At 45.0% G+C, this 25,294-nt stretch overlaps 1 protein-coding gene across 1 annotated transcript; it reads left to right on the forward strand.

Annotated features, from left to right (window-relative positions):
- Positions 1 to 15,362: 15,362 nt before the first annotated feature.
- Positions 15,363 to 24,696, forward strand: LOC135704814 (UV excision repair protein RAD23 homolog B-like). The gene is made up of 3 exons (XM_065226332.1): positions 15,363 to 15,488; positions 15,565 to 16,115; positions 23,606 to 24,696. The coding sequence occupies exons 2-3, from the start codon at positions 15,620 to 15,622 to the stop codon at positions 24,172 to 24,174; spliced, it is 1,065 nt and encodes a 354-aa protein (XP_065082404.1). The 5' UTR covers positions 15,363 to 15,488; positions 15,565 to 15,619; the 3' UTR covers positions 24,175 to 24,696.
- Positions 24,697 to 25,294: the final 598 nt, after the last annotated feature.

The raw sequence follows: 25,294 nt of genomic DNA on the forward strand, positions 1-25,294 counted from the left end.
GCTTTGAACTCTTATAACTTTGTCATTTGTATATGAAATTAAAATCCAAGTACTCCAATCGATAGGAAATAACTCCATTTCCGTAGAGCTAGACGTTGTTAGTTGTTGCAAAATTTAATCACCAAATGGGTATGTGCGACTCTTAATAGACCTTATTTTGTAAGACAAAATTTAACCTTCGAGATTAATTATCTGTTCGATCCAGCTGTGTCCAACACAAGTAGAAGGGTCTGTACTCAGGGCACAAACGGGAGCTTGACGTAGGACCGCTAGTGGACGGAACAAATATGTAGAGCCTTTAGTTCTTTTAATTGATCGATAATCCATTATCTTAACTCTTTCCGTTTTTTGAATTGGTGGCCCTGAGTGTAGTGACAGAATGAATATTTATTTATTCCAATGATGACTAGATCCTATACTATAATCAAAGATGGTAGCGGTTGTCCAACGGATGTGAATCGTTAACATTTATCTTGGACACAACCCTCCGTATATCTGACTCACCGAAGAGCATAAGCGTTTTGAATTTTTCATCATGATCAACTACATTTGTCCACTCAAGATAGGCCTTGAAGTGCTCTATCCACTTTTCCCACCGTACAGCTGCGGGTCCTTCATCGTTTTCAATGAACGGTGGAACGATTTGATTAACCTGTAAATCACAGTAGGCAGACAAATGATAAATTTGACAGAAACAATTTTCATGCATGAAGTTACAATCCTTTTTTTTTTGACATCATCCCATTTATCGGGCCTCTACTTTTACGTACTTCATCCTACGACTCATAAATTTACGATATATCTTGTGAGATCCATCCCGATTTCTCCAGGTCTCACCAACTCTCTGAGGGCCATCCCGATAATGTCGGGCCTCAATTCGGATTCTTCTGAACCTTGTGAGATTCCTCCCGATTTCTGCGGGTCTCTCGTGATTCATTGAGAGCCATCCCGAATCTGCATCGGGCCTCAATACAGAATCTTGCAATGCTCATCCCGGACACTTCGGGTTTTGCTTATTAAATTGAGGGCCATCCCGAGACTAACGGGCCTCAGTTCAGATTACTTTGAATCCTGTAAGATTCATCCTGGTTTCACGGGTCTCATAAAATAAAGTTGAGGGCCATCCCGACTGTTTCGGGCCTCAAATATTGTAAAATTTATGATGGTAGGTTCCGTATACTCCAAAATTTCCTCGAGAAAATTGCTTCAATCAGATTTCTTTTTATACTTTATTTTATACGTACCATGGAGAACGCCATTATTTTGAAAAAAATTGCTAGATTTTCATGAACAGTTTTTTCTCCTGTCGTCGCCAAAATGTAGTGACTAAGACAACTGTTGGAAACAGAATGAATATTTATTTATTCCAATGATGACTAGATCCTATACAATAATCAAAGATCCTACACTGAGAAGGGCCGTCATTTGTTTTTTTTTTTTTTTTTTTTTCTGGTGTCCTTTTGACCGTTTGGGACGGCTACCGTGTAGCTGATGGAAAAATAGTGATTATTGATACCTGTAATTTTAAAATTTTGTTTGTGACCATACTTGTCATTCTCCTCTGTGAGAGACAAGAACTAACATTCTAATCTTCTCGCTCTGTTCATTCTAGAAAGAACACTACATGCAGTATATTATTCACCACACCCTTACTTTGTGTGTAGTTTTTTGAATGAACTGCGCGGTGAGTGTAGATCACTCTACACTGATGGGAACTAGTGAGCGACATAAGAGCTCAAGAACACTCTGCAGTGAACTCACAGATGCTCACTCCAGACAACACTGGAGTGGGAGAACTGGTTGGTGCTCTGTATATAGAGCAAGTGCAATTGTGAATGATTTGACGCTCCGTTTCAATTTTCCTTTCCATTCGATATTGGCGTTGACGACTGTTTTTGAGCCGGGAGCCATTGATGTAATATTGTATCTGCTTTTTGCTATTACATCATTATTTCATACATCAGCTTGAATTACATTGATCGGTATTACATTTTTTTTTTTTGCTGTGTACGTCCAGATCGGTGACCGGGTGGAGATCAACTATCTTCTATCAACTCCCGACCCAATAAACCCCAACCTGTGCGCTTGGCTCTTGACCTCCCTGGAACCGCCCGAAGGCATTACTTCGTGGGAGGGGCCTGTGCGCTATAGCGCTCCTCTAGCCATACTCTAACGCTTTAGTCGGGCAGTAGGCAACTGCTGCTCGGCACGCCACACTCGTTGTAGTTCCGAAACTATGTGGGTGACCGCAGTCACCACCGCGCTCCAGATCTCGGTGGTACCACACATCATAGGGACGATGTTATCCGGACTGGTATCCGCTCCGCATATCGCTAGCATAACGCTCATTACTGGCTCGAAGCGTGGACAGGCGAACACAACGTGTTCCGTCGTCTCTTTGACACCAGCGCACGCGGGGCAGGTTGGAGTACTTGCATGTCCGAACCTATGCAAGTAACTCCTAAAGCAGCCATGGCCTGACAGGAACTGTGTCAGGAGGAAGTTTACTTCCCCATGGCGCCTGTTGACCCAGCTTGATACGGAAGGTATCAAGCGGTAGGTCCACCTCCCCTTTGTGGAGATTTCCCACTCCAACTGCCACCTCGCAATCGATACCGCGCGCGCGTTGTTGCGCACCCCTCGAACGGTCCTCGTGTCATAGCACTCCACATCCTCCTTGATGATGAGGCCGATTGGCACCATGGCGAGATGGTGCGGTATGCACTGGCCACCCTCAAGCACATGAGCCTATGTGTACTCTCTAATTTCCACCTGTGGCAGTCAGTATCCAGTACCGCAGCCCACGCAGGACCTCCTTATCTGAGGATAGATACTACGACCCCGGCGAGGAGCATGCGCTTACTGGCACTCACCGCCGAGCTGTTTGACATCATGCGGGATAATTCCCCCACAGCCGTAGACGCTCTCTTGCAGGCGTACTCGACGTGGCAGCCGAAGCTGAGCTTATCATCGGCATAATCCTCCAGAGTTTCAGAGAGCGCACAGATCTAATTGTGCTCTCGCTCACTGTCAGACATGCGATTATTGACTACGACCGCCTCCGTCTTGTGATGGGCGAGCTCCAGTTTCCTGGATCTCATCCATTCCTCCACAAGCTTAACGGACTGAGCCGCTGTCAGCTCTGCCTCTTCGAGGGGTTGGCAAAACCAACAATTTCCACGCCTACTGGGAATCTTATCCTCAACACTCCGTCGTACATGACGTTCCATAACACCGGGCCCAGGATGGAGCCTTGTGGCACTCCTGCGGTGACTCTAACGCGGTTTTCGCCACTTCTGTGTCATACTTCAACACACGATTCTGGAAGTAGCTTTCCAGACTCTTGTACAGCCCTCCGGGGATTCGGAGTTGGTGTAGCGAGCGGACTATCGCCCCCCAGCGCGCACTGTTGAACGCGTTCTTCACGTCTAGAGTTACCACCGCGCAGTAACGAATACTCCTTATTTTCCGATGGACCACCTCTGCCGTCTGGATGACGTCGCGGATGGCTTCCACCGTAGATCTGCCTTTTCGGAACCCGTACTGGCTGCTTGACAGGCCGTCTACACCTTCGGTGTAAACCGACAGCCTGTTGAGGATGACCCTCTCAAGCAGTTTACCAGTTATGTCCAGCAAACCAGGTGGTTTTCCTGACTTCGGGCGAAGCACCAGCCTCTGCCGCTTCCACGCATCTGGGAAGATGCCTACGTCCAGACAGGTCTGAAATACAGACATGAACATGTCTGGATTTTCCGCAACGGCCGCCCTCAGAGCCACAACCGGGATCCCATCCGGGCCCGGGGCCTTGTCCACCACCAGCGACTTGGCAATGTCGGTCAGTTCACTGTTAGTCACTCTAGACACTTCTCCCTGTTCCGCGACTGGGATACCCCGCGGCCAGGAGTCAACGTCCCTACGTGGAAACAAGAACCGCACCAAGACGCCAGCATTGACGCCACGGCGAGCGCTACGGGTCTTGGCCATGATCACTTTGCAGGCATCCCCCCAGCGGTTCGTGTTCGCTTTGGCATAAGCTGTCGAAGTACGCGCGCTTGCGTCTGGCGATCTCGTCTCGAGATTCGGCCGTACGAGCCCGTTGCATCCTCCTTCTCGCCTGGAGGCAAGACGCCCTGAGGATAGCAATCGACTCGCTGTGGCGTCTATGGCCATGTCTGGGATAGGCTCTCCTAGGCATGGTTGTATCGCACACCCTTGTCAGCGATGCTATCAGTTCTTCCCCCGTCAGATCAAGGGTTATTCGCTCACGCCTCAGTGCTTCGCTGAAGACCTCTTCATCGAAGAACGACGTCCGCAACCTCGAGCGCAGGAGGGACTCCCTCCTGCCACTCGCCTCTCACCTTGCCCCACACTGTAGCGAATCGCCTGATGGTCGCTGTGGGTGTAGCCCTCATCGACCCTCCAGTGTAGGTTGCCCTCCAAACACGGGCTGCAGTACGTCACATTAATGACGGATTCTGCACCGTTCCTTCGGTAGGTACTGACCGAACCGGTGTTGGTTAGTACAACGTCCAGTTTGGCGATTGCCTCCAGTAGGATGCATCCTCTCTGGTTGGTGTGGTGGCTACCCAACTCCACCGCCCATGCGTTAAAGTCGCCCGCAATGACCACCGGTCTTAGGCCGACAAGTACCGCAGTGAGTCTGTCCACCATCTGCGAGAACTGCTCGATGGACCACCTGGGCGGAGCATAACAGCTGCTTAGATATAATCCGTTGATCCTGGCAATCACGAATCCCTCGCTCGAGTTGGACGAGACCACCTGCTGAACGGGGAAGCTCCCCATCGTGCATATCGCTGCCATCCCCAACGCGTCCGTGACCCAATTCCCGTTGCCGGATGGGACCCGGTACGGTTCGGAGATGATTGCGACATCCACTCCCCATTCCACTGCCGATTGCCACAACAGTTGCTGGGCAGCCGCGCAATGGTTCACGTTCAACTGCGCTACCTCGAACATTTCTGAGCATTGCTCTTGGCCGGGGCAGCATTGCTCTTGGCCACCTGCCATGTGGTTGGTAGGGGATTTTCCATTCTCGGCGCATATTGTGCACTTCGGTGGCCTTTGGCAACTTTACGCCTTATGGCCCTCCGAGCCGCACCGTCTGCACAGCTTGCTTTTATCGGTGTTCTTGCAGTCACGAGCCAGATGGCCCTGACCGAAGCACCTGAAGCAAGCCGTAACCGGTCGGGGAATGTTCACGGGACAAACCGACCAGCCCACTAGCACCCTCCCTGTGGCTGCCGCCTTTACGGTAGCCATCAGCTGCCGGGAGCTTGACGGTAGCCACCTGGGTGGAGAACAGTCCCTTCCTCAGGGTAACCGCTATTGGCGGTACCTCGATTTGGCACTGCTCCCTGAGCGCCGTGACTAGTTCGGTCGCCTCTGTCACCTCGTCCAAGTCCTTAACCTGGATAGTGATTGTCGAGCCTAACGACTTCACCTGCACCTCATTACCAACGACCTCCTTTGCCAGTTTCTGGTAAGCCGGTCCCTGGTCTCTAGCGCCACGCTGCAGTTTTTCCGGGGGTTTCGGGGGAGCACCTTTGTTACCACCCTGCTTGGAGTCAAAACTTTTCTCAATCACTTTATTTCCTATTTTGGGCCACTTCTGAGGCTCGTCCGCTGCTGCATTGGACTGTTCGACCAACAATCAATACGAAACTAACGATTTCAAATTGGCTCACTACTTGACTAGCCTATTGGTCCCAAGCAAAAGATTAACGAACCCCATTCTAGTCGAAATTCTAGTACTACATAATGTTGGTTTTGATTCGCTATGAAAGTTTGACAGATAAAATGAGGGGTCAGTGGATTTTCCTATGTTTCGAAAGGGTGAATCGATTAGCTTGGGACCGAAGATAGTACCAGAGCTGAGCCAAAAAGTTGAGCACGTTATTTCGGGACCTTCTAGTCTTAGAGTTGCCTCTATGGTTCGACCACTGCCACGCACTCTACCTGGACACCCTTTACTGGCGAGGGTCGGTCGTGCTTCTGGCCTTGCGTCACGGCAAAGTGGAGGGCCTCGCTGGCCATCGTACTGTTGCCTGCGAAGTTGAAGGCGTCCGTCTGGGTAGACTTCGGCTCTCTCTTCTCCGCCCTCTCAGCGGCTTCCAGTCGCCTCTTTAGCCGCTCGTGGTCGCCCTGAGCCTCGTCCAACGTTGCGCGGAGCTGTCGCAAGGCCTGCTTGAGGTCCTTCGCGATATTGTTCCGCGTGCTAGTGAACTTGATGATAGCATCGAGCTGACCCGCGATAGCCAGCATCCTAGGGAAGGCCCCAAAGCCACTAATGACTTTTATTGACCTGGGCCCATCCATAGGTTGCTCCTCCGGCTGTCCACCGGTCCCGTCGCTTAGTTCTGCGTCTTGCAGAGGTATCGGCCGCTTAGTGTCCTTGTTCGGATCACTGGGTGGGGGAGATCTCGTAAGACCACCCTTCGCAAATGGGTTCGCGGTCGCCTCCTTGGCGACTTGATCTCTAGATTGGGTTTTTGACTGGTTTTGATGGTTTTCCATCATTCTGACTATTGGGTTAGACCGCTATCCTAACCGTGCAACTGGAATAGTCGCTGTTTGATCCCCATGGGTACCTATGCAAGCAGTGAGGTCCATGGCGAGGGTTGACATAGGTCTTCATTGTGGTTACCATCTCCGTCGGAAATGAAACTGCCATTTTGGATCGAAGCGAACAAACTGGTGTACTTGGGTATCTCCAGAGACAGCGTGCTCAGTTGGCTTTCTTGGCAGCAGCATTACGCAGTTGATCATTGTAGTCAAACTCAGCTGTGTAACGTTCGAAGGATGTCGTTGCCGTTGGTAATGCTTCTCATTCCGATGTCCGCGTCCACTTTCTGGGTCTTTCAAATTAGTTGTGACGACTGTCGTCACAGTTAATGGAATTGCAACTGATCACGTTCACTGAATTACAGTCTGTTTTATACTTGCAGAATAACTAATTAGGCCCCTCCCTTTTGGAGTATTTTTTTTTCAGAGCGTTCCTAGTCGCAAGTATATGGCAGCATTCACACCAGACCAAAACGTGCTCCGACCAGCATTGAATTGTATTGTTGTGAAAGAACATCTAGCGCTACTTGACTCTTTCACACCAGTGCAAGTCGATGCTGACCGGATGAAGGCGGCCCAGTCATGCTGCCTATTGCGAGAAGCCTTTCCTCTGGTCGATGTTATAGTCGCTATATTCAAAGTCTGGCGGATAGAATCTCGGGAACCAATTGAGCTGGCAAATAGCGGAACCAATCGAGCAAATCACGATCAACAACAGAAAAGAGCACTTCAGCTATTGCGAACAAAACTTCGGAAACTCTTTTCACGTGACTCAAGTCTCGCCTATGAAAACTAACACCATATTTGGGTTGGAAAAAGCTTCCTCTATCCGATATTGCTAGTAATTTGCGTTAGGTTGGCGAGGAAAGAATAATCAACGTTTTTTTTCATAAAAGTTGATAGTACCTACACACAAAAAACAAAAATTGTATCTTTAAAAATTTTAACATTTCAAATTAAAAGTTTCTCGAATTTGGTAGTTTCAACTACGAATATTTTCAAAATGAATTGTTCTTCTTTGGTTTGAAAGTTTTTCTTTCACTATCGACATGTTATTTTAAAAGTTCATACTTTTAAAACAAAAATTATACAACTGTCAGAATCACCTCTTGAAAAGCTCATTGTCATGGTCCAAAAATCCAATAGGGCATATAGTATGAGAATCAAACCGCAGAAAATCAATCGTGCATCGTGCAGTTCCGGGAACCGATTCCGGTACCGGAGGCAATGAGAAAGAGTAAAGTTTTTGCAGAAGGTAAGATTGCAACTACTGTCTAGATATTTCGAGAGTGGTTTTGAAAAACTTAATGATTATTTTCCAGCTCGCCAGCATATTTGGACGTTAGAGCACACTGCAGAGATTTTCGGTGGCTATCAATAGAGTTTGCAATGTATCGCTGGAGGGATTACAAATTCCGTTCATTTCTATGGAGACTGGTAAGATTTAGTCGCACCAGGTGTCGCTGCTTATCGTCGGCCAACAGTGTAAATAAGATGCACTTTCGTTCGACCAAGTCCATGTTGTTGTATGGCAACACAGATCATATCAGTTGTTTTTTATGTTTGAAAACCATGGAGTGATTTTGTTCAGTGCATTTTCTTTTGTTGACATTTTTCTTTTATATTCTCGATATTATCAAAATGTGTTCGCGTGCTTTATTTTGATCAAAACGTTTCTGATAATATAATCCGTATTTTCATCATAAACTGCGTGTTTTCTTATGAACGATCCGAAACCTGTCTCTGCCCAACAGGTTATGGGCCCAGCGGAGCAGGCGGATAAAGTGCGTGGAACTGTTTTTTGAGCTGTATTCTCATCGAATTGTCGTTTCAATTGTTTTTTTTTTGCGATGGCTACCGGTGAGAAAATGCTGTCTTTCCCCAAGCTGAATGGGTCGAATTACGACAATTGGAGCTTCCGGATGAAGCTGCTCCTCTTGAAGGAAGGTAATTGGGCTATTGTCAGTGAGGAGAGGCCTGCGGGAACGTGTGCGGTGGCAACAGCGGAATGGACTAATAAGAACGACCAAGCAATGGCCACTATTGGTTTGGCAGTGGAAGATGGACAATTGATCCACATCAGGAAGGCCAAATTAGCGTCGGAGGCATGGAAAAACCTGGAGAAATTTCATGTCAAGCGTACACTAACCACAAAGGTGTCACTAATGCGCAAAATCTGCCGTCTCCGGCTCGAAAGAGGCGGTGATATGGAAGTGCATATCGGTCGTCTTACGGAACTTTTCGAGAAGCTGAATGATTTGCAGGAGGTACTCGATGATCACTGGCTCGTTGCGATATTGTTCAGCAGCTTACCTGAGGAGTACGAAACACTCGTAACTGCGTTGGAAGCACGCCCAGATGAAGATCTGACCTTGAACCTCGCCAAAGGGAAGCTGATAGATGAATGGCAAAAGCGGAAAAATCGCTCTGAAGATGATGATGATCTAGAGGCGGCGTTGCGTGCCGGTCCGAGTAATAATAGTGGAAAGTGTTTTTTCTGTAAAAAGTCCGGGCACAAGAAGGTCGACTGTGATAACTTCAAGGACTGGAAGAAGAACAGGGAAACGAAGCAAAACGAAGAAAAAGTTCACAGTGCGGTGAACGTTCTGAATGAAGATTGTCAATGGGCATTTCTTTCTGCGGGTTCTGAGTCAGCGGAAAGACTGTGGATTTTAGATTCTGGTGCTACGTGCCACATAGTGAATCACCGTGATTTTTTCGATACAATTGACGAAACTGTTCGGGAAGTAGTGTACGTAGCTAACGGTGCCAGAGTGATGGCAAAAGGTCGTGGACACGGTAAGATGAAAGTGTTAGATAACAAGAACAGAAGTCGTGTTATCACAGTGGAAGAAGCTTTGTTCGTTCCGGAGATGAATACTAATCTTCTGTCTGTGAAAATGCTCGTGCGTAAAGGCTATGTGGTGACATTTGATAGCAAAGGAGCTGGAATCGCTCGTGATGAAGTTGTCGGTGCATACGCGGATCTGTAACGCAATTTATTTGTTTTGCGAGTATATGGTGAATCTGCAGCGTTGGTACAGAACGACAGTGGTTGCATTCATGGTTGGCATCGTCGATTGGGTCACAGAAACTGCAACGCAGTTGGGAAGATGTGTAAGTTGGCAGACGGTTTCGAACTCGTAGAGTGTGAGTGTGATGATGTTTGTGAGGTGTGTATAAAAGGCAAAATGCACAGAAGTTCCTTCCCGAAAGAATCAGAGTGCAAGTCGTCGGCAGTGATGGATCTGGTGCACACAGTTATTTGCGGACCGAATCGAACGGCGACGTTGGGCGGTCGGAAGTATTTTCTTACTTTCATTGACGACCACAGCAAATATACGGTGGTGTATATAGTGCGAAAGAAATCGGATACGTTGGAGAAGCTTAAAGAGTTCGTCGAATTAGCAAAGACTCAGTTCGGATGTAAACCGAAAGTTCTTCGGTCTGATCGAGGTGGCGAATACATCGGCAAACAGGAACGAGAATATCTTAAGTCTAACGGTATCATTAGTCAGCTTACTGCGCCATACTCACCTCAGCAGAATGGGATAGCCGAACGAAAAAATCGGTATCTCGTTGAAATGGCACGATGTATGCTGATTGATGCAGGGCTGGATGATCGTTTTTGGGGAGAGGCGGTGGTCACGGCGAATCATATGCAAAATCGCTTACCATCTCGCTCGATCGAAGGTACTCCCTATGAACGATGGTTCGGGCAAAAACCCAATCTGAATTATATTAAACCATTCGGTATCGATGTTTACTGTCATGTACCCAAACAAAAACGAGGCAAGCTGGATGAGAAGGCTGTGAAGTTGAAGTTCATGGGGTACAGTGAAGGGACCAAAGGGTACCGTTTGGTGGACGCTAATACCGGGAAATTGACGATAAGCATGGATGTTAGATTTCTAAATACGTTCGATCCTATTACGGAGAATCGAGAAGATGAAGTTGTTGTCCCGTTGAGTGTTCCACCTGTCGCTGTATCTGAAGGTACTGCATTGCTGGATGATGACCCTGATGACATGTGGGTCGATACCGATTGTTTTTTGAACGATGACGTTAATGACGATGAACCTAATGGCGATGAATTATTTCAGGAACCGTTAGACGATCCTTTAGAGCTGGCAGTTCGTCGTTCAGAGCGAAAAACCAAGGGTATTCTGCCGCAGAGATATGCCTGTGTAGCGGGACTGCTAGAGATGGAGCCCCGGAATTACGCAGAATCGCAAGCTAGTCATCACAAGAATGAATGGCGGCATGCTATGGTAGAGAAGTTGGAGTCTATTCAAGTAAATGACACCTGGGAAATTGTTGACCTGCCACCAGGAAAACGAGCACTTGGAAGCAAATGGGTGTACAAGTTGAAGCGGGATGCGGAAGGAAAAGTCAAGCGTTTCAAGGCACGACTTGTTGCTCAAGGCTTCAACCAGCGGTACGGGACTGAGTACGACGAAGTTTTTGCACCAGTTGTACGTTTGACCACATTTCGTGCTCTTTTATCGGTTGCGGCGAAGAGAGGTATGATAGTGCAACAGTATGATGTAAAATCAGCGTTTCTCTATGGCAATCTTGAGGAGGAGATTTTTATCCGGCAACCTCCCGGATTTGCTGTGGATGGTGCGCAAAACAAGGTGTGCCGTCTGAAGAAGAGCTTATACGGATTGAAGCAAGCGGCGCGATCTTGGAACAATCGGCTCCATGAAGTTTTGGTTCAGGAAGGGTTTCAGAGATGTGATTCGGATCCATGCCTATATCGCAAGCAAATTGGAGATAAGCTCTGCTTCGTTCTTGTCTACGTTGACGATCTGATCATTTCAAGCGACGACAGAACTATCATCGATTCTTTGGAGCAGGCACTGAAGAAGAATTTCGCCATCAGCAGTTTGGGAGATGTACGACAGTATCTTGGTGTTGATGTTATACAGGATGCAGGAGGAGATTACTTCATAAGTCAGCAGCGTTATATCGCCGATGTCGTAGAAACAGCTGGTCTGGAAAACGCTAAAGTGTCGGCGATTCCTTTGGATTCAGGATATGAAAAGCAAGAGCCGGATGTAACCTTACTACCGGACAACCATGAATATCAACGGTTGGTTGGAAAGTTACTGTTTATAGCAGGGAATTCACGACCAGATATAGCTGCGCCTGTATCTATCCTTAGTCGGAGAACAAGCAAGCCCTCTCAGCGAGACTGGAATGAGCTTAAACGGGTCATACGCTATCTTAAAGGTACTACAAATCTGCGGCTTCGTCTGAGTAACATGGATGACGAATCGGGATTGGTCGGATTTGCAGACGCCGACTGGGTGGAAAGTCGTGATGGTCGAAAATCGAATAGTGGCTTCGTTTTTCAGTACAGTGGTGGAACAATTTCTTGGGCGTGTCGCAAACAGTCTTGCGTTTCACTTTCGACAGCTGAAGCCGAGTTTGTAGCTCTTTCAGAAGCTTCGCAGGAGGCACTATGGCTTAAGCGATTACTGGTTGACTTCGGAGAGAACGTGACAACCATTCGGATGAACGACGATAACCAAAGCTGCCTGCGGATGCTGGAATGTGACAAGTTCAGCAATCGCACTAAGCATATAGATACCAAATATTATTTCATCAAGGATTTGAAACAAGCTGGAGTGATGGAGTATCAATACTGTCCGAGTGAGATAATGCGAGCTGATCTTTTAACGAAACCGCTCTCAAGAATCCGGCTTGGCGCGTTGAGAAAGCTGTGTGGCCTTGATGTCATGAACTGAAGCAATGATATGCGTTGAGGAGGAGTGTTGTTGTATGGCAACACAGATCATATCAGTTGTTTTTTTATGTTTGAAAACCATGGAGTGATTTTGTTCAGTGCATTTTCTTTTGTTGACATTTTTCTTTTATATTCTCGATATTATCAAAATGTGTTCGCGTGCTTTATTTTGATCAAAACGTTTCTGATAATATAATCCGTATTTTCATGATAAACTGCGTGTTTTCTTATGAACGATCCGAAACCTGTCTCTGCCCAACAGTCCACTGCATGTTGGAGCCCCGGGTCTGCGAGAAAACCTTTACCAAAGCCATCCGCCAAACAAAACATCCCTGATATTAACAACCGTGCTGTGAATGAAAAATAAAATATATGTATATTAACAAAATATTTAAATAAATTTAAATATTGGTTATGTTTCCTTTCATAAAACCAATTAAATTAAAAATAATTCGTATTTGAGATGAAAACTTATACTAATTGCTGTGAAATAGCCTTCTTTTGAAACAAAACTTTTCCAACGTCAATCTAAAAGTATTTGGTTTTTAGTTTGATAGTTCTACAATTCGATTTGAAAGTTTAAACTTTTAAAATTAATAATATGCTAAACTTTCGTTTTGACAGTTGGCTGACTTTCATTTTGAAAGTTAGATACTTTCTACCAAAAAGAACCAATGCATACTTTTAATTCTATCAACGGTTTTTTTTAATTTTATCAATGATTATTTTTTGTGTGTACACGCAGAAAAAACTATCGTCGAAACAAAAATATTTGAGATAAGACCCAAGCTCAATGACAGCGGAAGCGGAACGGCAGCGGAAAAGCCCGATCTGAGTAAGTCTACTTGTCGTATTGAAAACTAGTTAGAACCAAATCGACTTCGGTTAGGCATCTTGATGTCCTTTGTGACAACTGTCAAACTTTCCGTTTCCGTTCCGCTTCCGCTCACATTGCGTTTGGGTCTTTAAACGTAAACTCAGTTTGTTCTGGCCACAAACATAAATTAGGTTGATTTCAAATGTATTCCATGTTTGAAGTCATGTGAAATCAATGTTTAAAATAAAAATAATGTTACGTTTATTTCAAAAAAATCGTGTTAAAAATAAACGTATTTGTTTTTGTTTGGTTTGACAGCTATGCGAACAATAATAAATATGTTTATTTTAAACATGCTTCTCATGTTTAAAATAAACATACATATTTTGAAACTATGTTAGTAGTTGAGTGCAGGGTACAGCAAAATAAAACGGTTTGTAAAGAAAGGAAAAAAAATCTTCGGGCAGGGCATCTAAATTCCTGCTCTTTTCGGGTGCGGTTAAGGGTGACCTGTGGGTATTGGGATCCTGGTCCAGGATGCGAGGACCTGTCGGGGTGGGTGTCCAGGGGTTCCACTTCAATGGAACCGGTGAAAATTTGTGATATTAGCGTCATTTTGTCGTTTCTGCCTTGGTGAACATTAAACTTTCTAGTTCAACTTCTTATCACACACCCTCACGAAAAATGAATGATTTTCGTTATAGGGTTTTTTTGATCTATTTATCTGTTGCATTTGAGATGAAGTTCTTTAGCTATGGTGTGCATACAAATATCAATCATGAAAGCATATAGGGGAAATGGATGTAATGTCGGCCTAAGTGCCTCTAATTTGGGCCCATACATAAATTTAGCAATCGACTAAAATTTCAATAGCGACCAAAAATATCCATAATTACCGTCCCAATAACGCGTTCATCTAGATAAAATTGATAAATAGCACAATTTTAGCGATGGGCCCAATCTTAGATCCATAGGCCAATATTAGAGTCATTATCATATGCAAGCAGGATGATTCGCATTTGATATAAATTATCTGTTTAGTTTGCTTCTGTTGTTTCGAAAACGAAACGATGGCATCAGAGAGCACTTTGAATGACGATTAATTTGATTTTTGGCATGTAATTTCGTTCAGTGAGTGAGCCATCGATGAAAGTTTCCGTGTTCCAAACATCCAATTATTTGTGTAAGTCTGGCTGTATTCTCAGTTCGTTCACCTAACCGTGCACACCTTCTGACCACTCCCTCGTCACGCGAAAGTTTTTGTCACGCAGTCAAGCAAGAGCAAGACAATACATACGCATCAACATCACACGAGCACCCGTTATGCCGCATCAATCCCCTTGGGCAAGAGCGAGAAAGCAACAATCCAACTACGGCCGTCTGTCAGTCGCCGTGCGCCGTGTTCCACCGTTCCAGCGCTGCCATTTATACAGATTTATCTGTATTATACAGATTTTTTAATCTTAATACAGACCCGATACAGAATACAGATTTATCACAGATTTTTTAATTACAATACAGATTTATACAGATTTTTATAAAATGCTTGAGAAAAAAAATTCAAAATTTATAAAAACAAAATAACTTTTTTGATTGTATGGGGATTTACAGTATTAATTGAATATTTCCAATATAAGCATGTATGTTAAATACAAGAAAAGTGCCCGAGCACATTAAAATGGTACAAATACAAGCACTCGTAAACATTTTACTTGCATTGAAAATGTATTTCGTAAGAAATTGCGGATTTTCTGATATTCTCCATACTGCAAAAATGATTTTACCAGCACTGGCGGGGCGACATCTCTCGACTTTTCGGTGTAACTACCACACAAATGATGTAGTTAATTGTATTCATCTATATTAAAAATATCAAATAGTAATGAACACGTGCACTTTTTTGCATTTAAAACTGCTTATCAGGAAGATAATGAATAGAAACTAAAATCTCCATACATTTTCAAACGGCTTCATATCACTCTTATAAATAAGTACGGACGATATCACAAATGGTGCAATTATATCCCGTATGGTTAGTACGATAGCCCGAATAGGTGGTTAAGCACTTTTTATGGTTATTTTGTATGTACTGTATTTGTAAAACAACAAAACATGATTAATTAAGAAAAAAATCGTCAATACAGAAAATACAGATTTTTTAATAGAGTGGATACAGATTTTTTATAAAACCACCTGGCAGCTCTGCACCGTTCGAACAGCGAGCTGTCAGATTGGAAATATGAAAATCATTTACGAGTGCAAATTCTGACCCAAACTGCGGGACAAATAAAATTGCGTTTCACCGAGTCACCAATAGCGATATTTTCCCCGCGGAAGGTAAGTTCTAACTGTTCCGCCGGCGATGCGATAGAATTCCTCCGCGGAAGCTAATGGGACATGTGCTTTTTTGCAGAGCATTATTTCCAGCTAGCGCGATAAAGGAACAGAATAAACTCCGGAGCAGCACCATGAAGATCACCATCAAAACATTGAAGCAGGAGGCGTTCCACATCGAGGTGGACGTCGAGAAGGACACCGTCAAGTCGCTGAAGGAGAAGTTCTTCCAGGTAAGCAAACAGGACTACCCGGTCGAGCGGCAACGGTTGATCTACCTGGGCAAAATCATGGAAGACGAACAGCCGCTCAGCCACTACAACTTGGACGATAAGAAGTTTGTTGTGGTTATGAACAAGAAGCCCACGACGGCTCCGGCAGAACCGGCTGCTGCAGCGGCATCCAGCTCCAGTACGGTGGCGACGCCCGCAGCGGCCAGTGCCGAAAAGGCAACGACAGTCAAGAGCGATTCCCAGCCGGCTGCCGCGGCTACGGCAACGGCTAGTACTGCTGCTGCCGCCACGAAAGCAACCGAAGAGAAGCCCAAGGAAGAGGAGAAACCGAAGGAGGACAAAAAACCGGAGGAACCTCCCCAGGATGATATCCAGATCAAGATTCAGCGGATAACGGGTGAGTGGCTTTTGGGGGATGAGTTTTTTGTTTGTTTTGGCTATGGGTTCGGACCAGTTTGGACGTGTTTGGTCACGTTGTTTCGGGTTGTGAAATTGGGAGAGTGGTATATTATAATAGAGTCAGAATTTGATTAACAAATCATCATGGAAATTACTTAAATACCTGATTACGTATTCAGCTAATGGAAAAAAAACCTAAATCTCGGAAACGTTGAGTGGAAGTTTTGCCGAGTCGATGAAACGAACCGCATTGAGGTAAAAGTGAAACAATGAAACAAAGAATTCATCCAAGTTTTTCCGACCGACCAACACAAAGGACAAGCATTTCAAATTTTGTGCTACAAAGGAAACCCGTGAAAATTTGTTTTGTGCCTCAAACTAGTTACGCTCACTTAAATATTCTGAGTATCTATACAGTAGTGCATAGGACCAACGTGAAGGATTTCCATCATAAGCGATTGTTTGCTTCTTTTACTTCTTCGTTGAGACTTTGTCGTCATAGGACTGTCTCGGCTGGCGGGTTCCGATTTGCAGAATTCGTTTATTTCCACCCGTTCTTACTTTCTCCAATTTCCGTTGATGTCTTCTGCTGATGACATTGACGAAGGAGCTCCGCATTCGAGATCCAATTGTGAGACCACTAAATCACCGTTTTCCCCGTTTTCCCAAATCGAGCATCACGTCCATTCTTAGTCATGTTATGTCGGGTAATCAACCTGCAATGAAGGTGAAGATTTTACGGAGTCGTAAGACAATCGTGGGACATTCTATAGAATCACACAAGAAGATGGACAACCACGCGGATATCCGAACCCGATTGATTACGAAAAGAGAATCAGGCGAAGCAGTGTTCCCGAGTAAAGTGCAGCCAGCAAAGTCACGTTGGAGAAAAGAACCACCGAGTCGTGAATCACAAGCAGAATACTCAAATGATGGAAAGTAAGTAGGTAGTTCCTTGATTTGTGTTCGTCCATTGATGAAGCCGTGAACTACTTTGTCGAGATTGTGAGCCGAGCAATATCTGATTGTGTATGCTTCTGCATGGTCTAATGCTCGCTTATGAATGTACAACCGTTTTCTATGCAAGACGTTTGCAGATCAATCTCCGGCGTAATCCTAAGCTATTCTGGACGACAAGAAGGAACGAGGATGGGCTACCGGTTTCGAAGCGAAAAATTTAACCTTCTGGCAGAGCATTTCAAGAGTGTTTTCAACGACTCAACGGCATCGTTAAGCCAAGTTGCTGGAGGGGGGAGTATCTCTGATCCCTTGAAATGTGTTCAACTTTGGTATTTTCACGGTCACATTGGACCTCGTCCACTCTGCCATCCTGAAGCTGAAATTCTCAAACGCTGTTGGTCCTGACGGCATTCCATCGTGCATACTCAAGAGATGCTCAACAGAGCTTTCAACCCGCTTTCAAAACTGCTGTTTAATATTTCATAATGACCGAGGAATTACATCGCTTTGTGCCTGCTCGAAAGTATTCGAGATAATCATCAACGACTTACTTACTTATCCTGGTCCGACATCGCTCAGGATTGCACCTGCATCACAATTTAACGCCAATTCACTCGGCCCGTGGCTGCTTGTCTCCAATTTCTTGACCGTCCCACACTTCCAAGATCCTGCTCCACTTGGTCTAACCACCTTGCTCGCTGTGCTCCTCTTCGTCTTCGTACCGGCCGGATTCGAGGCAAACACCATTTTTGCGGGGTTGTTGTCCGGCATTCTTAAAACGTGTCCCGCCCATCGTACCCGTCCAGCTTTCGCAACTTTCTGGATACAGGGTACGTCATAAAGTTGCGCCAGCTCGTGGTTCATCCTTCGCCTCTGTAATAATCGAGATGCTGTGATAAATAATAAAGGGACTTCAATTTACATACGCTTTACAAAGTGTTTATTCTCGACGTTTTCACTACACTCCTCGCGTACCTTCACTGCCCGCTCTTTACTCACCCAGGCCCGTACGTTACTAATCAATCATTTTACATTTATACTCTTTTTATTAGGAACCATAAAACAGGGCCGCACTCGGCACCACATCTCCCTTTGTTTAAATTTAAGAAGTTACATGTAGTAATCGTTGAGTCGGGCCGGTTTCTTCTTTGATCTACGCTGTCGGCTTGATATGGTCAGTCTTGATGCTTCAGTCACTTCTTCTGACTCAAAGCCAAAGAAATCTTCTTCTGATGATGCCTGCAACTGCGCCTGATCTTGATGGTTGTCATCGGATGCTACATTTGGCTCAGCCAAGGTTTCAGCCTCAAGGTCCACAGCCTTTTTGAGATGTGCAACATTCCTGTCATAAGATTTTCCGTTCTGAGGGTCTTCAACTGTTACACGATCGTGAGATAACTGTATACTGCTTTGGGTTGAAGGTCGTGGAAAGCTTGTTACTTGGCGTTAAATTCTGCATCAGAACAGTATCACCCGAATCGATAGAAGATCTTCTAGCTCGACGACGGGTATCTTCTGCCCCCTTCCCTTTTCCCTTCGATTCTTGGTCTCGATCACGGAATTCTGTGTTCTGTGGGGTTGTCTCGATGTCTCCGATCGTAGGTAGCTTCGAACGAATCGTGTGTCCATACATAAGCTCGGTTGGTGTTTTACCAGTAGTCGAGTGGGGCGTTGTATAGTACATGATTAGGTAATCATGCAAGTCCTGTTTCCAATCTCTACCAAGCGCAGCGCTGATCTGAAGTCGTTTCACGAGAGATCTGTTTTGACGTTCGACGAGGCCGTTTTCTTGTGGCCAATACGGCGTCGAATGATTCAAAGTGATTCCGTGTAGTTTGCTGTATGTCTCTAGCTCCGTGCTGACAAACTGCTTGGCATTTTCCAGCGTTATAGTCCGAGGATATCCCAAGCGAGTGAAAATCCTGTCAAGCCTGCTTATTGTCTCTTTGGCCGTTATTTTGGACATTATTTCCACTTCTTTATAACGACTATAATAGTCGATAATTACCAACAGGTACGAACCACAAGGCAATGGGCCGAGGAAATCTATCACGGTGTCGATCCATGGACCAGATGGTAGCGGACGGCGACTCATTGGTTCGGGTCTGCTAGGTAATCCTACCAAACGACAGCCATCACAGGTCTTCACTCGAGTCACAGCCTCATTGTCCATACCCGGCCACCAAACACGATCACGAAGACGACGTTTCATAATAGACTCTCCCGGGTGTCCTTCATGGGCGATATCAAGCATCCTTGCCTTCAATTTACTCGGCACGACGAGTTTGTTCCCACGGACCAACAAATCTCCAACAAACCCAAGTTCATCCTTGAACGGTAAAAACGGTTTGACTTCTTTTTTTCCCAGCTTCCAGAACGCAAACACTCCTTAACAATGCCCAGGATTACATCAGTATTAGTCGCATCTTCAAGCTCCTGAATGTCAATTGCTGCGGACTCCATAACTGCCAACACCATGAATTTACTCTCAGCGTCAAAGGTCTCGGAAGACGGTTTTTCAACGAGACGAGACAAGGGATCAGCCAAGTTGGACGATCCTTTGCGGTACTTTACTACAAAAGAAAAGGATTGGAGACGCAGCACCCATCTTTCAATTCGAGCACATGGTCGAGAAGTTGGTTGAAAAATCGCTTCCAATGGTTTATGGTCCGTTTCCAGCTCAAATGTTCTTCCGTACAGGTATATTGAAAATCGCTCAACCGACCAAACCAAGGCCAACGCCTCTTTCTCGGTCTGGCAATATCTGCGCTCCGTGGATGTTAAACTTTTGCTAGCGATCGGACGAGGCTGGCAATCCGTTGGTCCTTCAAATTGAAACAACACAGCTCCAAGAGCCACTGTATGTGTATTATCGAAAAAGTACAGATGCTGAACGTTACCAATCATATCCTTACGTTTAACGAAAGATTCCTCTTGGTCTTTACCCCTCGAGAACTTAATGCCGGATCGGATCAATTCCCGAAGAGGAGCCGTTATTGTTGCTAGATTTGGAAGGAATCGTCCGACATACGTAACTAATCCGAGGAAACTTCGGACTTCTTCTGAGGTGATTGGTGTACGAAAGCATTGAAGCGCTTCAACCTTACTGTTCGAGGGTTTGATACCATCTGAAGAAATTGTGTGTCCGAGAAAGTCTAAGCGGTCCACCTTAAACAAACATTTCTCCTGGTTCATGAGAATTCCATGTTCGTTCAAAACCGATAACACTAATTTTAGTTCCACATCGTGCTCTTCCTCGGTGCTGCCGAAAACAAGGATGTCATCAATAAAATTTACCGTTTGCTTACAGCTGCTCAAAATTTGTTCCATGATTCGTTGGAATATTTCTGGAGCAATAACAGTTCCGTACATCAGCCGCTTGTATAGGAAAAAACCTATGTGGGTTATGAAGGTTGTTATGTAACGACTCTTTTCCTTCAACTCCACTTGATGGAAAGCCTCCTTGATATCTAACCGGCTAAAATATCTTGCTGACGTGAACCGTGGCAAAAAGTCCTCAATTGTTGGCATGATATGGCGCTCACGCAAGATCGCAACGTTCGCTCGTCGCATATCGACACATAGCCGAAGATCCCCATTATCTTTAACCACAGTTACCAAAGGTGAAACCCACTGACATCCACCTTGAACAGGTTCGATAATATCACTAATAAGCAAAGACGTCAGTTTCTCTTCAATTTTTGATAAAAGAGCAATAGGAGGACGGCGAGGATGTTGACACACCGGAACGACAGACTTATCAATAGGAATCTCAACTTGAACGCCTTTTATCTTGGGAAACGGGTGTTTTTGTGTGTACTCAACCATACTAACTCCGTGTGTACTCGGTAATCCAATCACCAAAACACCCAGACTCATGGCTGTGGCACGACCCAGTAAGCATTGCTGACCTCCAACCACAACGTAGACTGTCGCAACCTGTTCGATGGTTTTTCCTCCATCGTCTACGGAGATATTTGCGTCAAATTTGCCAAGAACGGACAACGGTTTTGCTTCCTTGCCATATGGTAGAAAAACTTCGGTACAGTGCTTCTCCTGGTTCCAAACCTTTGCTCCATCGTTCTTCATGTACACCCAGGCCTTTTCATTGATAATATTCTTCTTACAGCCAGAGTCAATCAATAGTTGCAACGTCACTCCCCCAAGCTTAAGCCACAGAAATTCTCCTCCATCGTTTATGCTAAATATGAAACTCCGATCTTTCCTTTCCTCCTCGGTTTCGATCTCATGTATGCGTTGTCACTTGAATCCTTTGCTAGGGCCGGGTCTAGGTTCTTCAGCATACTTTCGTTTTCCTGCAGGGGTTCGACATCGTGCTGCAAAATGACCAATCCGTTTGCACTTTATGCACTCTCTACCAGTCTTGTAAGCGGTCACGGTAGTCGACACATTTTCTGTGATAATTGACTGCCTCTGCCTCCGACACTTGCAAAACAAGCTATCATAGTACAGTAACAAACTAAAATGTAATATGACAGGCTCTGTCATACGACACTGTCGCCGAAGACCGTCACGTAGGTATGTATGTTAGTTTTTCTCATATTAAGAGCTGCTGATGTTGTAATTGTGTGAATTCTGAAAATAGCAAGCGATGATGTCCTAGTAATAATATTTCTGATCAGAAATGGTTTGATTTACACCAATTTGAGGAATTACAACGAAATCACACATGTCATATGATAGCTATTTTGATAATTTTCTTTTAGCTCGAATGTTATTCTACCGCTCGTGCTGCGTGAGAGAGACGACGGTAGAGCATGAGTTTTCGAATACAAACAGACTGTCGCGCACGACAACGAAGCGAGTGTAGTAAAAAACGTCAACTGTTTCAACCCCTGCTCTCTACCACGTGCAGGACAGTTCGGATCATTGGCAAAATGGCATCTCTGATCGGGATGTTTCGAATTTTGTTGACGTTATTTCTTTCGCCAGCATTGATATCAAAAGACTCCGAAAACCCAGTTGATGGAAGATTCATCAGCTGTGCCTGGTGTTTCACAGATTCGAACGAACTAACGATTTTCGCGACTTCATCTATGTTGAGAGAATCCTTTTGCAAAAGCTGCTCTTTCAAATCGCTCGGGGCAAATAAGATGACCTTATCAATAACACTTATTGCCCTGCTCTCCTGCGCAGTACTTCCGAAATTGCACTTACTGGCCTGATCCTGGCAACGCAACATGAATTTCTCCAACGGCTCTTCATGATTCGGTTTAAGCGTCCAGAAAACGTTCCGTTCGAACGTTTCGTGCTGCTTAGGTGAAAAGTAAGCGTCTAGCTTCTGTATAGCGACAGCGTACGGATCTATATTCTTCTCCTTATCTGCAGTCACATCCGCGCCGGGAATTGAAGTAAACACCTCCTGAAGGTCCGGCCCAGCTCTAGCTAGAAAAAGATTCTTGATGCGTGTTTTATCGGTCTCCCCCGATGCCGCAACTATATACTCAAAGTTTCGTTTAAACTTAACCCACTCATTAACCGAGAAATCAACGAGAGAAGTCATTGTTTACAAAGGCTGTTACGCTCTAATTCCAGCTCTATCTAGAATTACTAAAAAAGAAGCGACCGAAGCAGAAATACTATGGTGCATCGAAACCGCCATGAGCCATAAGTCGTTACGGGCAGCGGAAAAGGATGAGCTAGTCTTAAAAAGAATGTTCGGAGATAGTAATTATGTATGGCATTGCTCCGTTCTTCAAAGCTGAACTCATAGAAAACGTGAATAATTGTGGCTGGGTTCGATCAATCATTCAACAAAGTTACAAAAAAAAACATGGATATCAATAACCGATATTTGAATACCACCACCGATGAGATTGAAACTAGATATTCACGTCACGGTTTGTGGCCAGATCCCGAGCAACTGATTTGTTGGATTCTTTTCGAGAAGGCATAAATACGCTGAATACGGATAAGATTATTCAAGTATCTATTGATGGCCCCAATGTTACCTGGGCGTTTATCTGGGAGCTCAACTTGGAGTTAAAGAAGGGAGATACAAAATTTCTTGATTTAGGCTCTTGTGGGATTCATATTATGATCTTTCAAAGATGGGATTCGAGCAACCGAATGGCCAGTTGTCTCATACTTGCGTGCTATGCATAACTTATTCAAAGATGTTCCAGCTCGACGAGTGTTGTATGTGCAATATTCGGGAAGTGATGTGTGCGTATTCATAAAAGGGATTCCAGATGGATAAATAGAAAAAATAATAACGTTTGTATGCACCCTAAAATTTCTCTGATTGAATTTGATTCAGAATGTAAAGTAATAACGAAATTACCAAAAATATGTTGTTATGCAACATGTGCATTTGCAACCTTGCTCTGAACTTACAGTAATATTAACAATTCACCTCCCACCCCGTACATACAATCATGACATGACTTAGAATAACAGTGGGATACGACACGTGATATTTCTCGACAATTCTTTAGGATTTCTCTAATGCCGCAAAGCTTCTATAAAACTAATATTTTTAAATCATCTGTTCCTTCCCCTTACCAGAGATGGGCTACTCAGAGGAGGAGGCCCGCATCGCGCTGGAGATCTGCGACAACAATCCGGACCGGGCCGTCGAGTATCTGCTGTCGGAGATTGCGACCAGTTCGATGGGAACGGGAGGTGGAGGTGGCGGCGGTGGTGGCAGTGGTGCCCTTTCCAGTGGCGGTTCCCAGGAAAGCCGATTGGCCTTCCTGCGGGAGCATCCGACGTTCCTCGAGATGAAACGGCTCCTCCAGGACGATCCCAGCCTGTTGCCGCATTTACTGCAGAAAATCCAATCGAGCAATCCGGATCTGATGCGCATTATCTCCGAGAACCAGGTGGAATTTTTGGCCCTGATAAACGAGGGCACCGACGAGCCAACGGGCCGGATGGGTGTCCCCCGGGAGCTGGAAACGACGGCCGCCGCCATGGTGGACAGTCTCACCCAGTCCGACATGGATGCGATCGATCGGCTGAAGGCGCTCGGCTTTCCGGAACATCTGGTTATCCAGGCGTACATCGCCTGCGAACGGAACGAGTACCAGGCGGCGGAATTTCTCGTCTCGCAGACCTTGGACGATGATGAGTAAGCAAAACACAATTTTTCGACTCTTTGCCTCTTTCCATCTATTAAGCGAACAGAAGTAAGTTTGGTTTCGATTTGTTGAAAAAAAAAAGTCTTTGTCACACTTTGTGATTGATTCAGCTCCAAGTTTCTCCGCTATCCGGCCCTTTTTTTCCTTTTTATCGTTGGTTGATAGTAGAGGTTACGCGTTTCGGGTTTCTCGCCAAATAGGAACATTATTTCCAAGTAGCCGCTGCTGCTCGAAACTATGGCGACGGAAAGAGTGTCTTCTTATTTTCCATTATCCTTTAATTATTCCTTCCTTTTTGTTAAACACAGTTTGCATTACACAACTCAGCGGTTTTCAGCTTAATTGTACTTTTTGAGATGATAATGATGATCGATTAGCTCTGCTACTATAAATTGCTAAAAAAAGGAAAACAAACAACTAAACTAAACATTAAAGCACTATCTACGATTATAAAAAAAAAATGAAAAATTATCCATTCTTGAAATTTTGCCCGAATAAAATTTAAGGATTATTGTACTTCTCGGTTTGTGGTTTTCTACGCTTGTTGCGGCCTTGCGGGTAGTGAACGGTATCACGGTCCAATAGCATGCATCGGTCTGCATAAGGTGGATCGCGCCACGGCAGGCTGCGCAAAGCCAACCTCAAAAAACTCTTTTCTGAACACGTTCTATTCGGAGATTCCACACTAGCTCATATGGAGACCAGACCACAGATGCATTCTCAAGTATGGGCCGAACTAAAGAGCAATATAGGGCCTTCAAGCAGTGAGGGTCTTCGAAATAAATCCCAGTTGACGATTCGCCTTAGAGATGTTGTTGTTTATTGTTTATTGAAAAATTCAACTGACAATTACTGTCTAAATGAATAAAACTTAAACTAAATAGTTACGGTCAACGGTACGGAAAAGGCCAAGTAGCCGATGACGAAACACGTCAGCTGATACATTGAAGTCGAACATTATAAAAAAAGTTGTTGAATTGCCGGCTGATTGCTCGAATTGGCTCGTGTTGTGTATAATTCCGGCTCCGTGGTTCCAAAAACAGAAAGTCGCGTTGACGAAGAGACCTCTCAGGGGCATACATATTTAGCTGTGACAGCAGTGTTGGGCAGTCAA

The sequence above is a fragment of the Ochlerotatus camptorhynchus genome, unplaced genomic scaffold (genome assembly GCF_037179485.1).
Source record: "Ochlerotatus camptorhynchus isolate MF236.1 unplaced genomic scaffold, CSIRO-AGI_Acam_v1.1 ptg000248l, whole genome shotgun sequence".
NCBI lineage: Eukaryota > Metazoa > Arthropoda > Insecta > Diptera > Culicidae > Ochlerotatus > Ochlerotatus camptorhynchus.

What these genes read in the sequence shown, in the direction of transcription:
- LOC135704814 (XM_065226332.1), top strand. Translation starts at nt 15,620, where the DNA reads ATGAAGATCACCATCAAAACATTGAAGCAGGAGGCGTTCCACATCGAG. An exon ending in CAAGATTCAGCGGATAACGG is followed by an intron (nt 16,116 to 23,605) that starts GTGAGTGGCTTT and finishes TCCCCTTACCAG; the next exon opens with AGATGGGCTACTCAGAGGAG.